Below are 15,594 nucleotides of genomic sequence, written 5' to 3' on the forward strand. Positions count from 1 at the left end.
GCTTTTTACATCAAACAGCTTTGATCTCTGGAAAGGCCCATGACTCCAAGCACATTAATCCTTTCAAGAAACGGCCATCTCTCTAGATCTCCACAAACTTGTTGCACAAGAACCTTCCACTCCCACCAAAGTCTGCACTCTGTCAGAGAGAGGTTTCATGTGTGTTTTGTTCAGCCAGGTCAACAAATGTCCCTGTTTCCCCCTTTTTAATACATAGTCATAAAGTAAGCCATGGCAGGGTTTTTAAGCATTTGAGAAATATAAGACATACCCCCAAAATAAGCCATACTTCCGCGCCATGGAAACCAACCCCCACAGGCACCTCCACTCACAAAGTCACCCCATGCGGCCAAGAGCTCTGCTTAACAGCTGATCGCGCTCCCGCCTTGCTGGCTGCATCCCCGTGCTCCGCTTGCCACCACCGCTTGCCACCACCGCTGGGCTCACTGCTTCTTCCTTGCCTGGCCCAGCCAAGGAGCTTGGAGCACCCTGCAGCGGCGGGGGGGGGGAGCGCCTGAGCCAGTGGCCTCCGCCTGGCCTGGCCAAGGACGCCTGCTGCCCCGCCGCCCGGAACCGGTGGCTGCTGCAGTGCTGAGCACTCAAGAGAGCACAGCAGCGCCCTGAGCCAGCGCCCTGAGCCGTAAAAACCGTACCAGTAATTAAAAAATAAGACATCCCACCGAAAGTAAGCCACCCTGTGTTTTTTTGAGGAAAAAAGTTATAAGACGGTGTCTTAAAAAGGGGGAAACACGGTGTGTGCAGATCTCAGAGAGCACAGCTGTGTTTTACAACCTAGAGAAAGCTGACAACCTTTTAGGAACTTGATTTGTTTCCATTTGAAAACATTGGAGAGAGCTGGACTTAAAAGTCCTTGGTTTCAGTAAAGTGTGCCCATGAAGATTCTCAGTTGCTTTTACTGTATGGCAGCAATGAAACACATCCTGCTGTTCTTAAAGAGAAGCCTCATCGGCTGAAGATTTCTAATTTTTGTAGCCTTAATTTATAATTTAAGCATGGCAATATATTTTTGCTATATCAGATAATGAAATTTCAAGTGAGCTGCATGTTGGAACCTTGTATAGAATCTTGGGAAAAAGTTCTGTTTTCTGGAATCTTCTTAGGTGGTACTGGTAAGATGGAACGAACCATTCCAGAAGCTGGCAACTTGCGATGCAGACGGTGGAATATTTGTTTGGATTCAGTATGAAGGCAGATGGTCTGTGGAACTTGTGAATGACCGTGGGGCACAGGTTAGTATCCCCTCCTTCCTTTTTTCCTTTTAAAGAAAGACCACTAAAGTTCTCACTCTGTGTGGAAAGAGCAATTGTTAGAGCAGCATTTTAATTGAACTCAAAAATCCATAGTTGGGCAATACTTTTATTAGCACCGACAAAAACATCACAAGATAGAGAGCACATTTTTGAATTATTCAGAACTCTTCCGCAGACTAGACGTTACACAAGGTAGGGGTTGTGGTGAGGTGCTCCCCCTCTTCTATGTACTACATGAACCCAGTTGCACCAGCAGAACTTTTTATACCTGGATACCACCCTTGTCTGGATTGCACTTCATTTTATTTTTTTAAAAACTTTTTATAGCATGGTTTGAAAATCTGAAATTCAAGATGGTGGCAGCAGCAGATGCTCTGGCATTAATGTTCCCTGCTTGTTGGCCAAACTTCTGTTAACTTCTTGTAAAAGAAAAGGGGGGGCACACGAGCCACTTAACCAGAACCTGCTAAACATATTGGCGCCAATTGATTCTAGTCTCATTTGCTTCTATAGGGAGCTGTTTCTTTTAGATATGGGCTGCATTGTCAGAATAATGTTCTAGCCTCTTCTTGTCTCTGTGTGTTTTAAGGTGAGTGACTTTACATGGAGCCATGATGGAACACAAGCACTGATCTCCTATAGAGATGGGTTTGTGCTCGTTGGATCAGTCAGTGGACAGAGACATTGGTCTTCAGAGATTAACCTGGAGAGTCAGATCACCTGTGGCATATGGACTCCTGATGATCTACAGGTAAGGTTGCTTTGAAAACAAATATTGCCACTCTCTGTGTGTATGTCAGGGTTGACCATGCTTTAATCGGTAAGCACCTTCCTGCTGCACACAGGACAGGAAGATGGTAGATTAATTTAGCTGTGTGACTTACACACTCTTGATGCCAAGCTACACAAGTGTTCAGTGGTAATTCAAATCACATGGCTACATACACACACACACACCCTTCCAGTCATATGTATATCAAGTACAGTGGTGCCTCGCTTAACAAACGCCCTGTAAGACGAAATTTTCGCTTAAAGAAAGGATTTTTCTAGCGGAGGTTGCCTCACTAGACGAATTTGTTTTACGAAAAATTCGTCTAGCGAATCGCGGTTTCCCATAGGAATGCATTGAAATTCAATTAATGCATTCCTATGGGCAATTTAAAAAAAAATCAATGCATTCCTATGGGATTCGCTAGACAAATTTTTCATTATAAGAATTGACCTGTGGAACGAATTAAATTCGTCTAGCGAGGCACCACTGTATTAAAATGCTTGAAAACTGCTTGAGAGCACCTTCAGTAGTAGACATATTTGATGAGCAGTAGCATTGTTTTCAAATGCAGTCAACCCAATCCAGTCCTGAGCTTGGTAATTGCTGCAGCATCCTACCTTCCCCTACTGGGGGAAAGAAAGTGTCTGAGGATAGAATAGGCAGGCAGGAAAAGGGTTAACACATTCTCAGCACAGATTCAAGGAGGGAAGCTCACCTTGGGGTCAGAAATGAGCCTCTGCTCATCTCTTCCTTTGTGCATACCAAACCATGCCTTAAAAGACATGCTCACCCCAGGTGAGCTAGCAAATGCATTTGTGAATTCCTAATCTCAAAACCAGTTCAGGGTGTTCTATTTCAGAAACCAGTCAATCTAAACCAAATGCAGAATTCCATAATGAAGTGTTAATGAAATATTATACTAACACTTAACATTTAGCTCTCTCTGTGGGTCTCGTATCATTTTGAAGAGGGAATTAATTATCTTCATGCCACTCTTGCTAAGGTGCACCTTCTCAGCTGCTCATTTTGATGTTGAGGGAAAAGAGAAAGAGAAATTGCTTGCTTTGCTTAAAAAATCTCCCTGGGATGAACCAGTTCAAATCTCATTGGAGCTGATAAGAAAGTTCTCATTGACTTCAGTGGCCACATTTAAATGAAAAGGCTGGGGTCAGAACACAGATCTGCGGGCTCCCAGTTGTATTGCTTAATTGCTAACCTGCAGTTGCTGTTCAGTTTTTAGTATCAACTTTCCTGACTGAAACATAGGCTTGCTTCTCTGCTCTCTCTCTCATTTTTACTTCTCTTTTGCTTACAGAGAGCTCGCCGCAGCTTCTGCTGCCTAAAATAAAAAAATCAGGAGAAAGCTGATAGCATTTGAAATCCTGTCACAAAGCAAAATACTTTTTTTTAGTAAGGCCTTGTTTCCTTGTTCTGCTGATGCTAAAACACCACATGTGTCTTGGAGGTTGATCGCAAACTCAGCCACAGAAAGGAAGGCAGTGCAGCTGCTGCTTGGCCAGATGAAGCCACAGCTGAAGGCAGGCGATTTTTTAAAGTTATTATTTTAGTCAGAATATGCTATATTCTGTTAGAGAGTGGGGTGAGGTGAGATTTGATATACAAAGGCAGCAACATGGCCATAGCTTACTCAAACATTACACAGAAACTGCTCACCTAGACCTTTCAACAAAATTTTCTTGGGATGCCAACTCCACAGTTCCTAACACCACATGGTTGACATTATAAGATTGCATTGTGCTCTTTGTTAATCGATATGGGGAGGGTGGAAATGCCCTCTGATTTTCCGAGATACGTCCTCAGCATGAACCTTCTTCGGCCAGAGCCCTTAAAATATCTAGGCCAGGGTTCAGCTATCAAGCAACAACATTAGAAGATATCCAACAGCTTGCTACCTGGAAGCCATTACCCCACCCCCCCCATATGGTGGCTTAGACCTATTTTCAAAGTTGTTCTCTGAAAATGCCAAGAAATACGAACACCATAGTTTGCAAGCTGTAACTCCAAAAGCATTCTTCGATCCCCTATGTTTATTACATTTCTGATTCTTAGGACTACACAAAATACCGGTAGCAAGCAGAACGCTTTTAATTAATTAGGCAGTACATTTAATGTTGCATGGAATGGAGTCAATGACTAAATTGCCGGTGTAAAATAGAGCAGTATAACCAATAACAGTGCAATTCAGGGAGTTCAGATATAACAAGGGAAGAATACTTGAGCTCATATCGTATGAGTCTCTTGTTGTATAAACAAAACATCCCAGCATATAATATTTTGGGCTATTTTTAGAATTACTTCAGGTTTTCTTGTTAGCCTTAGCATTTAAAATTAATGACCTCTGGGTGCTCATGCTAAGAGCTTTATGAATGTTTTATATTCCATTGCTGCTCTTTTTGGACGTAATACGTGACTTTCTTTCTATATATAGAAGGCTTACCTTTTAGTGAGACCTGCCTGCTTTTATATAGTTATAAATTATGGAAACAGACAACACTGCTTAGCTTCTTGCTCAGTCACCTGTTTTATGAGTTTCTGTGAAATGGTTAATAGATCCTGTGTAAAAAGATTGCAGTCCATTGAACTCAGTGGGACATGTATAGGATTGGACTCTGAGTCAAGAAAATCACTGCTGCCTTGGCAGAGCTTTACTCTTGTCATCAGCCAAATATGTTTTTTCTGGGATTGCTTTGAAGTAAAGCATAAAACTTTCTTTTAAATAGGGAACCAGTAACTGAGGAGTTCAGTGGTTCTTGTCAGATCAGTATAGTGCATTCTGTGTCCTGTATAAATACCATGGGGGTGATAGTGGATTTACATAGGGCTGCCAGACTCAGTAGAGGACAGGACTTCTGTGCCTTTAATTGCCCTGCTCTCTTTTGAGTCTGGAAACCTTAAAGAGAAACCAGCAGACCCTTTGTTTAATTTCCAAGCAAAGGGTCTGCTGGTTTCTCTTTAAGGTTTCCAGACTCAAAAGACAGCAGGGCAATTAAAGGCACAGAAGTCCTGTCCTCTATTGAGTCTGGCAACCCTAGATTTACATATAACAGTCAAGCAAAGCAATTAAGTCACTTATCAATCAGGATTAATATACACTCTCCTAAAGAGGAGGAAAGCCTTTTTTTAAACATACAATCCAACCAGTAGGTTCAGAGTGTCTCTCACACTCTCCCAAGAATTTGAGATTATAGTACTGATGAAAAGCTGTAAGACTTTTGGTGCAAAAAGGATCTGCAACCATTTAAACCTAGAAAAAGAGCAGGTTTTCAATATGAAAATCTGGGTGGTTTATGTTTTGTTTTTTAAATTGCCTTGAAAAGGTTTATGCAGCTCATCTGCTGCCCCAGCTGCTCTCAAGTCATACCTGGTAGTAGTCTAAAAGAATAAAAATCCCTTTCCAATATTGAATTTTCAGGGACTCTAAAGCTGGAGAACTCACACTCTTGATTTGAGGTACATCTGCCTGGGGCCTAAGCCTGGACATGCTGCTTTGATTTGAAGGTGTGCTTTGGGCTTTAATCAGTTAGTAATAGTTTCTGTACCTGGGATAGTGAAAGGACTGTTGTGAAGACTGTAAAGTCATTTTCTGGTCTGACTATACTAATAAATGGCCAAATGGGTGAATGGAAGCAAACAGAGATTCCCTTTAAGCCTTTTGCCATTATACCTCTGACAAAACAGATGTGGTTTTCACTTACTGTCTCCTTTCCAAGGAGTGCCTTTTTCCAAGTGGCATTTGATTGTGAGCAAGTATTCTTCATCTGTGGATTTTCTCCACCATCCCTAATAATTATGCCTCTGGCCGGGGGAAGGCAGGCAGGGAAGAGAAGGCACAGCTGATCTAGAAGGCACAGCTGTCTGCAAGTTATTAAAAACCTCCAATCAGCCAAAGCCTCATCTTTTAACAGGCAAAGCACTGAAGAGGTAGGCAGCTTACACAATATAGCTGCCATTTGGATCACTGACCAAGGACAGCACGCTTTTGTCAATGGCCTTGTTGTGTTGAATGACTAAGCAGAGGCAGAGATATAGAATGTGAAATGTTCCTGTCAGAATGGCTGCAAACTAAGAACTTCACATTTATTTCTTGTTTTCTTAAAATTTGATTGACTTACAGTGCAATCCTATGTGTGCTTCCTCTGGAGTTAGTTGTACTGTGCTCAGTGGGGCTTTCCTCCATCTAAGTTTGCATAGGATTGCACAATCCCATCTTTTTGATCCATAAGGTTCCCTAAAGCAGTCGACATAACATGGCAGGATCCAAATAACCTTCCAAGCTCATTTAAAACATATAATTAAAACAAACCAGGCAAAAATAGTAAGCTCCTAAAATAGAAAACATAGGTGTCACACTAACCATACCAGCAATTCTATACTGATAACTCTTGGAACCTGCTAGTTAGCAGTTTTCCACACTGACACCTTTGTAAAAGAATCCTCTATGATTTCTCAGCAGTGGTTGAATTTAGTTTTTTGCTGCAGTAATGATTGAACATAATGTAATGGGAGTTTAGTCAGTGCTCTTCATTTCCTTAAACAGAATGAGCAAGCCTCTGGAATATATTCAGATTCCCAATCAACCGTACTGCATAAACGAATCCTAAAAATGTTCATGTGAAAGAGGGCCCTTTAACATTAGTGGACTGGAACTGAAATGGAAGTATGCGTGACTAAGATTGTAGGGCAGTTTAGTTTTCCAGGCATGATGCTCTTAATGCATTTGCCCTTTACTGGATTATGTTGTGTGTCTTCTATAACCTGCCAAAATGTGCAAGCCAGAGCTTGTTCAATACATCAGGGAACAAAACATGCCCAAGGGGAAGATATCTGTAGGTTACAGTCAGCCTTATCTTAGATGATGTACCTTGGCTGTTTGCTAACTGCTATTTTAAACAACACAAAAGCCTTGCCTCCTCCATTCTGTATTTAGGTGGAAACTTTCCTTTATTTGTTGCTGCCAGGCTTGTAACACATTGCTTTTCCACCTGTGTTATAATGCTCTAGTTCCACCTGATTGATTCACATTGTTTTTTTGCCAATTTTGCTCCAGGGACAGGTATCCACATTGGTCTTCGATGGTTGAGTACTCATTGGTCCAGCATCCCATCATGTTTGTAATTTGCAACTATCTGTAAATTGCTTCTGGATGACAGTTAAAATAATTGCAGCAGTGTTGTATCATTTTTGCATCATTTATGCTCCCCAGTATGGGGACATTTTCAAGTTTTAGAAATTTTAAACATATTCCTGCATTGGTTTTATTAGAGGTATAAAGTTGTTGCTATATTCTGTATGAATATTTATCACTCAATACTGAATTTCCTCCTTCTTCCAGTTAATCTTTCCCAACCAACTATTCCCTTTTCTTAAAAAAGAAATGCAGGATTTCAATATTACTGTATACTAAATCTGACAATTTATCCATATTTTTGTATGCTAATAAATTAACAAATGTCATAAAAAGCTGCTATGTTATCTGCAGATAGGCTGGTTTTATGCTCTACATTAACAAATCTTAATACTTTAATTTGTTCATGTTGCCTAATTACATCTGCTAAAATTCAACTGAGATAATGAACAATGATGCCAACAAGAGGCAATAATATCTAAATTCTTTTCAAAGCCAAATCAGTTTAAATATTCTATTAGATAAGCCCACTCTAACATATCATATGCTTTGTCTGCATCAAGGACAATACTGTTGGTGTTCTTTCTTTTTAATCGTTTTGATGATGTCTCATGTTCTTTAAATATTTGATTTCAAGGACCTATTTTCTATAAACCCAGTTGGGTTTATGCTGATATATTTAAGGAAGGTTTTTCTGTAATCTGGAAACCAAAAGTCAATATTTTATAACTAATTTTTCAAGCTAGTATGGGGTGGGGGTGGGGTTAGCTATAGGATGACCACAGGACAGATGGGGATGTGGAATTGGAAAGGAAAAAAGAAGCCAGTTTGTGGAAAAGAGCAGGAGAAATGGCAGGGATGAAGAAGATGAGGGCTTCAGTCATGATGGCATTTGTGGAAGAGTAGTAGATATGACATGGTACCCAGTATTGCCCATAATCCTAACAGAGAATTTAGTGGGGATTCTGCATTTTTGGAATCAGGAACTCCACTTATTCCTGACTGGATAAGGATATATATTTTTAATAGCTGTTTGCTTTGTCTTGTATTCATTGTGGATGTGGGCAGTTTAGCATTTCAGATTACTTGAAATATGATAATAGAGAACTGTCTTCTCCAGCCTGTTTTTATTTTTAATCGCATTTACATTATTGTTAACTATGATTCTTTCTTATTTTGCCAGGTCCTCTTTGGCACTGCTGATGGTCAGGTTATTGTCATGGATTGCCATGGCCGAATGCTGGCACATGTTCTCCTTCATGAATCTGATGGCATCCTGAGCATGTCCTGGAATTACCCGAGCTTTTTGGTGGAAGATAGTAGTGAGAGTGACACTGATTCAGATGACTACTCCCCACCTCAAGGTCACTTTGCCTCCATTTTTTTGTTGTTGTTCATTGAATGTCTGTGGCCTACTTTTCACTGAAAAGTTGTGTGACATGCCTGAATGCCCTTCCATAGGAAAAAAAATCGCATTGAAAAACTCCACATCGAAGGGTAGGCTAGAACTCTTGTCCCTGTTGTCTGGTTTTCTATGAAGAGGGATGTATTGTTATTCTGAGCATTTGGTTGTGTAAGCCTGCAGCTGCAGATTGAAATGATGCAGCCAAGGACTATAGTGAGAATGATTCATTCATTCATTTAATTCCATTTGTTAATTGCTTCCTTCAAAACATCTCAGAGCGATCAACAATAATAACATCAATACTGAAAACCTTTAAGTACAATTCCATATATAAAAACAGTAAAAACAATTCCGTATATAAACAAGTAATTAAAACAATTTCATGGAAAACCTCAAATCCAATGAAGATTCAGACTGCATTGGTAAACCTCACATGTACAGCATGTTTGTATTGACAGTGCTTTTAATGTCATTAGCATCATGCAATTGCTATTAACAAGACATCAAGTTTTGCACAGTACACTAAACAGCCATGATATCCTTTATGGTTTATCTGCAGTTACCAATACTTTGTAGAATACAGTGGTGCCTCCAACTTTCAAATTTAATCGGTTCCGAAGGCACCTTCATAAGTCGAAAAATTTGTAAGTTGAAAAACACCATTGGAAACATGATTTCCCATAGGAATGCATTGGAAACGGAAAAATTCGTAAGTCGAAGCAACCCTATCTAAAAATTCGTAAGTCGAAAAATCCGTATCTAAAACCGCCGCGTTTCCCCCCCGGATGTTGAGACATTCGTAAGACATTCGACTTAGCCCCATTCGTAAGTCAAAAAATTTGGTTGTCGAGTCGTTCGTAAGTCGAGGTACCACTGTATAGTAATCCCAAAGAATGTAGCTTCCCCTTGACATCCTTAAATTACTTGTTTTCTTCTTGCTATGTTATATATTTTAAAAAATAAGATGAATGTAAGAAGCCTCCTTTCCTTTATTTCTTAATGCAAGAAAAACAGATATGGTGCAAAAGATGTTCAGATCAAATAGAGATTAAGTTATTGTGCACTTGTATATTACTTAATCAAAAGGAGGATCTAAGAAGACATTTTTCTTCTCCAGTGAATGACCTGCTGCCCCTAGTTAAAAGAATAAACTCCATATTTGATGTGTGACTTTTAATAATGGAGCAAGAAGCAAGATAGAACAGACTACATCTACACTTTCTACATCAGAAAAAAATGCACAACCAAAACAAAATTAGTTTACCCTGTTTCTCCAAAAATAAGACGTAGCCATAAAGTAAGCCATAGCAGGATTTTTAAGTATTCAAGGAATATAAGCCATACCCTGAAAATAAGACATAGTGATAGGCGCAGCAGCAATGCCGGCCACAGCAGGAGGAGGAGGAAAAAACATAAGACATCCCCTGAAAATAAGCCATAGTGTGGTTTTTTGAGGAAAAATAAATATAAGACGGTGTCTTATTTTCGGAGAAACACGGTAAAAGCTTGCATGAAACAAAGTTGACTGTGAATTAGCATCACATTTGCAATTCTGGGTCCACTTCAGGTGCAACTGTAAGAAAGAAACATTTTTGACAACGTTGGTTTCCGTGAGAAAACTTCCTTCATTTTTTTTTAGGAAGGTTAACAACACTGGGGAAAATGTACTGCATGAATGTGACTTTCATGACATACCTTCAAGACCTACTGAGTGTCATCGTTGCAAAGAGAGAAAATGTTGAGGGGAAATATCAGGGTTCCCCAACTGCAAGGAGGGCTCTACTCAACCTTCAAGTGAATACAAGCAAAAGCCTCCTTCAGACCTTTCTTGCTCAACACAGGGTGTATAGGGTGGGGACTGAGTACAAAATGGGTTTCTGAAGAATGATTATTCTGAATTGTGTTGCACCTGAAGTAAGTCTTTCTCCATGCATCTGGAGTTCCTGCCTTTTATTGGTTGGGGCAGCATGCGTCTGGGTGCAAGGGCCAGGGACCCTTCCATTCCTCACTCACTCTTCTAGGACAATAGGAGCAAAAACGCCCTACAATGCGCTCAGTATGGGTGGCGACTGGCTTATTGTTGACCAACCCTTTTGCCTGCTTAGGACACTTCCCTGCAATGGCATACATGCATACATGAGGGTAAATCAAATATGCACAACGTCCTTAGAGGACTGTGCTACAGTTTTCCTTTGTCGGAGTGTGATTAATGAGAGTGTTCATATTAGGTTTGTTATAAGATTGGTTTACTGTTCTAGACAGGAACATTGTAACTTCTGGTGCATCCCTTTAGATGAGTGAAGAAGGCTAGTGTGTAGTTGATGCTGAGTCAATCAGGAGTGGGTGAGCTTGGTAGCTTCTAATAATTATTCCGATATGACGTGTCCTTATGAAGTATCGCTTGTTCTTCATAAACCTTTCAAAGGAGACATGCCTTTGACTCACATACATGGCTAGGAGGGGCTTAATTGGATTTTACTTCTAAAACTACAAGTATACCAATTATATGGTGCTGGCTTTTAACTATACCAATTTTAACTTTTAACTATACCAATATGGTGCTGGCTTTTAAACTCTACCAATTATATGGTGCTGGCTTTTAAGTCGCCGTCCACAGCACAATTTCCTTGTAGTTCAGCTACCTCATTTTAACACATAAGCACATGGATAGCAACATTTGGATCCGTTCACAACTGAATGTAGCCTAATGTATGATTAGTGAGACATAGTCGAAACAAAATAAAAAAATTCCTTCCAGCAGCACCTTAAAGACCAACTAAGTTTTTTATTTTGCATGCACACTTCTTCAGATTATGATTATGATAATTATAATTAGTGAGAATGTGCTTAACTGGTGCCTGGAGAGCGCCTTTCTCTCGGGACAACAGCACCTTCTGTCAAAGCTAGTTACACAAAACAGAGAATGAAATAGTGAATGCTGCAGATGGTGCTGTAGGCAATTTAATATTATATACAAAGGAAGTTAAACACTGAAGGAATGATTTTGTAGAAACCAGACTCTCTTTTGTAATGGCATGGAATAGGGTTTAGCCAACTTGTGCTCTCAGGGCACATAGATAAGCCCATTCTGATGCTCCAGACTCCCATTTTGGGGTCCAGTCCTAATGGAGGGCCAGTTTCTATATTAAAGTCTGTGTCATGTAGCAGTAAGGGCTTAACAGAGCTGAAGTATGCTTGGTCCAGTACCATGAGGTCTTCAATCTGGAGGGCTGAGGAGGTGACGTGTTTCTTGAAAAAAAATCTCGAGTCAGATTGGTATTAGTCCCTTGGCTTTTGAGAATGTGGACAAGACAGCAGAGCAAGAAACTTTTTATGAAATGAACATGGTGAATCATTGCTTATTTTTCTTTCAACAGAAAGCTGTGAACAAATTGCTTTTTTGAATCCCACCTTGACTAGACTTTCATAAGGTGATAGTAGTGCTACTTCAAGGGCCAGGTCTGGGCCACAACTGCCACTTGGCTACCCCTGGCTTAGAGGTTGAACATTGCTAGGTATCACAGAGAGGTGCCAACTGAACAGACTCTTTGTACGAAGGCCCCTCTACCCTTTTATTTCCAAGCATGGTTGGCACTGCCTCTGTGTTTGCGCCCATTATGGGCCAGGATGGTTGCTTCTGACTCCATTCTTTTCCTCATACAGCTCCAGGGACATGTAAATATTCCCACTGTGCAGGATCACTGAGGGCACAATAGAAGAATTGTGTCATTTGCATAACACTGCAGAGACCATGCCCCAGTGCTGTGGCGTGAGGGTGGGGTTTGTTCCTTAACAGTCTTTGACAGGGTAGGAAAGCATCCCCTGAGTGTCACAGCTCTTTGCACAGACAACTGGTGATGAGATGGGAACCTTGGTTCAAACTTCTTCCTAAAAGTTTTTTCCCCCACCCTGCAGATGGTCCAGCTGCATATCCAGTTCTGGTGCAGAACACCAAACCGCTGCTCACTGTCAGCTTCACATCAGGAGACATTAGCTTAATGAACAACTATGACGACTTGTCTCCTACCATCATCCGCTCAGGGTTGAAAGGTACGCAAAGGGAGACTTGTCTTCCTGCCCTGCTCCCACCGCTTCATTTTCTGCTTTAGATCTTGATTGCTTTGACATGAATATTTTAGCATCTGTCTCTTGAAACGCAACATCCATCTGCAGCGATTTCCACTAACAAGAGTGACGCCTGCTGGTGAAAAGAGCACACCTCAACGAGGGGATTCCTTCTGAAATAAACTGGTAGCCTGTCTTACATTCTCTGGCGCTCGACAGCAGCAAATGAGAAGCATGTGCTTTTCAAAATAACCTCCAGCTTTAGGCAACGACCAATTTTGTTTTGCTCCCCTCTGTTCTGTACCGTCAAGGGTTTTGAGAAACCCTTAGGAAACCAAAGCCGGAAGGCTGGCGGGTTCTGAAGTAATTTTAGTTTGAGGCACTGTTTCAAAAGGCTTAAAAGTGGAACTTCAGGTTTAATTCAGTTGAAGCAGTAGCTTCAGTCGGTAGACTGAATGAAGGCTTGCTCCACCAACCTCAGCCTGCCTTTAGCCAGACCCCACCTGCCTGCCTCCTTGCTTACAACCAGACCAGGAGGTAGCACGGCCTGTCAGCTTCCTCCTCCTCAGTCTCAGGGCTGCCGCTTGTAGAAATTAGCAGGGAAAGGGAGGTGGAGGGATTTACCCCCCCACCCCCCGATTAGTGGCAGTAACCTGTGGTTTTGGTTAGCCAGGGGAGCAGTGGAGGTCCCCGCTGCCTCCACTGGCTGCTCACTGAGCGTGGGTATGTGGGATTGGGCCTATTTGCTAAGCATAGTAAAGTGAACCTCCCCCTCCCCTTTGTGATTTCAGATGTAGTGGCTCAGTGGTGCACCCAGGGAGACTTGCTGGCTGTTGCAGGCATGGAAAAGCTAAGCCAGCTGGCTGAACTCAGCGGTGCTTCCTTTCTGAAAAGTGCACTGGTCAAGTTCTACAATGTTCACGGAGAACATATCTATACCCTGGAGACCCCTGTGCAGGTAAAGATTACTCTGAAGTGAGATATTGAAACAGGAGCGTGGGAGAATACAGCCCACAAAAACAACCGCTAGCGGGGGGATATTATATCAAGGGAGGTTTGCCCAGTGGATGACGGTCACTGTAATTTAGATAATTTTGTATGTAGGTCTCTCCGCACACAACAAATAAGTTTTGATTCCATGCTATTAGTTACAATAATATTCTATGAAGGATGAAAAATAATGGAGAAATCTGTATTTTAAAACAAAATGTCTTCCGGTTACTGTAATAAACTGATACCCTATCCTAGCGGAATTGGAAGTTGTACAGTCCCCAGAGAATTATACCACTTGAACATACAGAAAAGCCCTGAGACATTAGGGTTTTCCAAAATAGAATGGGTCTTAAAATATGCTTCAATGAGAGGGAAACATCTGAAATGTTACTTTTCACGCAGCGCCCCATAATCTCAATCTGCTGGGGTCACAGGGACTCCCGCCTGCTCATGGCTTCTGGTCCTGCCCTCTACGTTGTCCGAGTGGAGCACAGGGTGTCCAGCTTACAGCTCATGTGCCAGCAAACCATCGCTAGCTCCTTGCGGGATGACAAAGATATCAGTAAATTGACTCTGCCTCCCAGGCTCTGCTCATACCTCACCACTGCCTTTACACCAACGATCAAGGTAAACAAACAGCTGGGTGTTAAGTGTGTCAGGGTCAGTGGACAAAGGTAGATTGAGCTAAACAGCTGACAGCAGCTGAGGCATAAAGCACACAAGCAGGAAATGTTTGATTGGTAATAAACATTCAGATTGCACTCTGAAGCTGCCATCTCAAACGCACTTATTTGGGACTCTGTCCCCTTGAACGCCTTGGGACTTCTGAGTAAATACGCCTAGGGTTGCATAACTGTGCAGAGCAGCTTGTAGGGTTTTATCACTGTCATTTTGAGAGGGTTGTGATGGCCGTTTGAACAGCAGCGCAGGGCAACCTGACTAATTTCACAAATGGAGTTTTCTTGTACAGGTTAAGCAGTCCAGACTGCCCTCAGGCATGTTCGTGTACCAAGAGCTTATTAATAAAACCAGTCAATCACAACTGCTGCCAGCCACAGTTTGTGGCTGTAATGACATTTTCCACATCTGCTTCAGTTGTGGCCAAGTGTATCCATGATTAGAAGGTTCACATATTATATTAGCCATGCAAATGTATGGGAGGTGGATGGGACTGCTTTGGGGTAGGTGTAAACTTTGTGCATGAACAGAGCCTGGTGAATGGACCTTTATTTAAAGGTTTCCCAGGACAAGGCCTAAAAGCTACCAGCTAGATTGCAATAACACCTTTTGTCTGGCTCTTATGAGAACTTCTTGAGAAATCTGATCCCAGTCCCTGTGCTGTTGACAATCTTTATACTTCTGTAAAAGAAGCAAGCACATATTACTGAAGTGGATGCTTCTTGGTCTCTCTGCAGTTCTAGTGCATCATTCTAGAAGTGGTCGCTTCTCATTTAAAATGTAGCTAGCTTTTTGTGGTCCTGATTTCTTTTATTGTTTTATTAATTTAAAGGCAGAATTTACCACGGCAGTCATTAAAAATAATAATAATCGGGAGCATGAAAAAGCAACATGAGGGAAAACTCTTTGTATAACTCATAATTTTTCCTCCTATATTTAACTCAGCCTCCTATCCCAGACCCCAACAACATGAGAGATTTTGTTAGCTACCCAACATCTGGCAATGAAAGGCTTCACTGCACAATGAAGCGGACAGAAGATGACCCAGAGGTTGGAGGGCCTTGCTATACACTGTATTTGGAATACTTGGGGGGTCTGGTGCCTATTTTGAAAGGGCGCCGAATTAGCAAACTGCGGCCTGAGTTTGTCATCATGGACCCGAAGACTGATGGAAAAGCAGGTACAAGGCTTTAGGCAACTTATTAGTGCCGATTTCTAGATTCCGGTCCTGTGCAGAGACCCTCAAGTGTTCAAGTTTACTGCA

General features: G+C 41.5%; 1 protein-coding gene across 2 annotated transcripts in view; it reads left to right on the plus strand.

Moving 5' to 3' along the window:
• The window catches only part of TULP4 (TUB like protein 4), a 95,254-nt gene that overhangs the window by 66,520 nt on the left and 13,140 nt on the right, over positions 1–15,594 (plus strand). For both annotated transcript variants that reach the window (XM_035108641.2, XM_035108643.2), the window contains exons 3-9: positions 1,122–1,250; positions 1,861–2,022; positions 8,373–8,553; positions 12,510–12,644; positions 13,451–13,617; positions 14,055–14,279; positions 15,276–15,510. In XM_035108641.2, coding sequence (XP_034964532.2) covers positions 1,122–1,250; positions 1,861–2,022; positions 8,373–8,553; positions 12,510–12,644; positions 13,451–13,617; positions 14,055–14,279; positions 15,276–15,510 — 1,234 coding nt within the window. The remainder of the gene's footprint in view (positions 1–1,121; positions 1,251–1,860; positions 2,023–8,372; positions 8,554–12,509; positions 12,645–13,450; positions 13,618–14,054; positions 14,280–15,275; positions 15,511–15,594) is intronic.

Source organism: Zootoca vivipara, chromosome 3 (assembly GCF_963506605.1).
Source record: "Zootoca vivipara chromosome 3, rZooViv1.1, whole genome shotgun sequence".
NCBI lineage: Eukaryota > Metazoa > Chordata > Lepidosauria > Squamata > Lacertidae > Zootoca > Zootoca vivipara.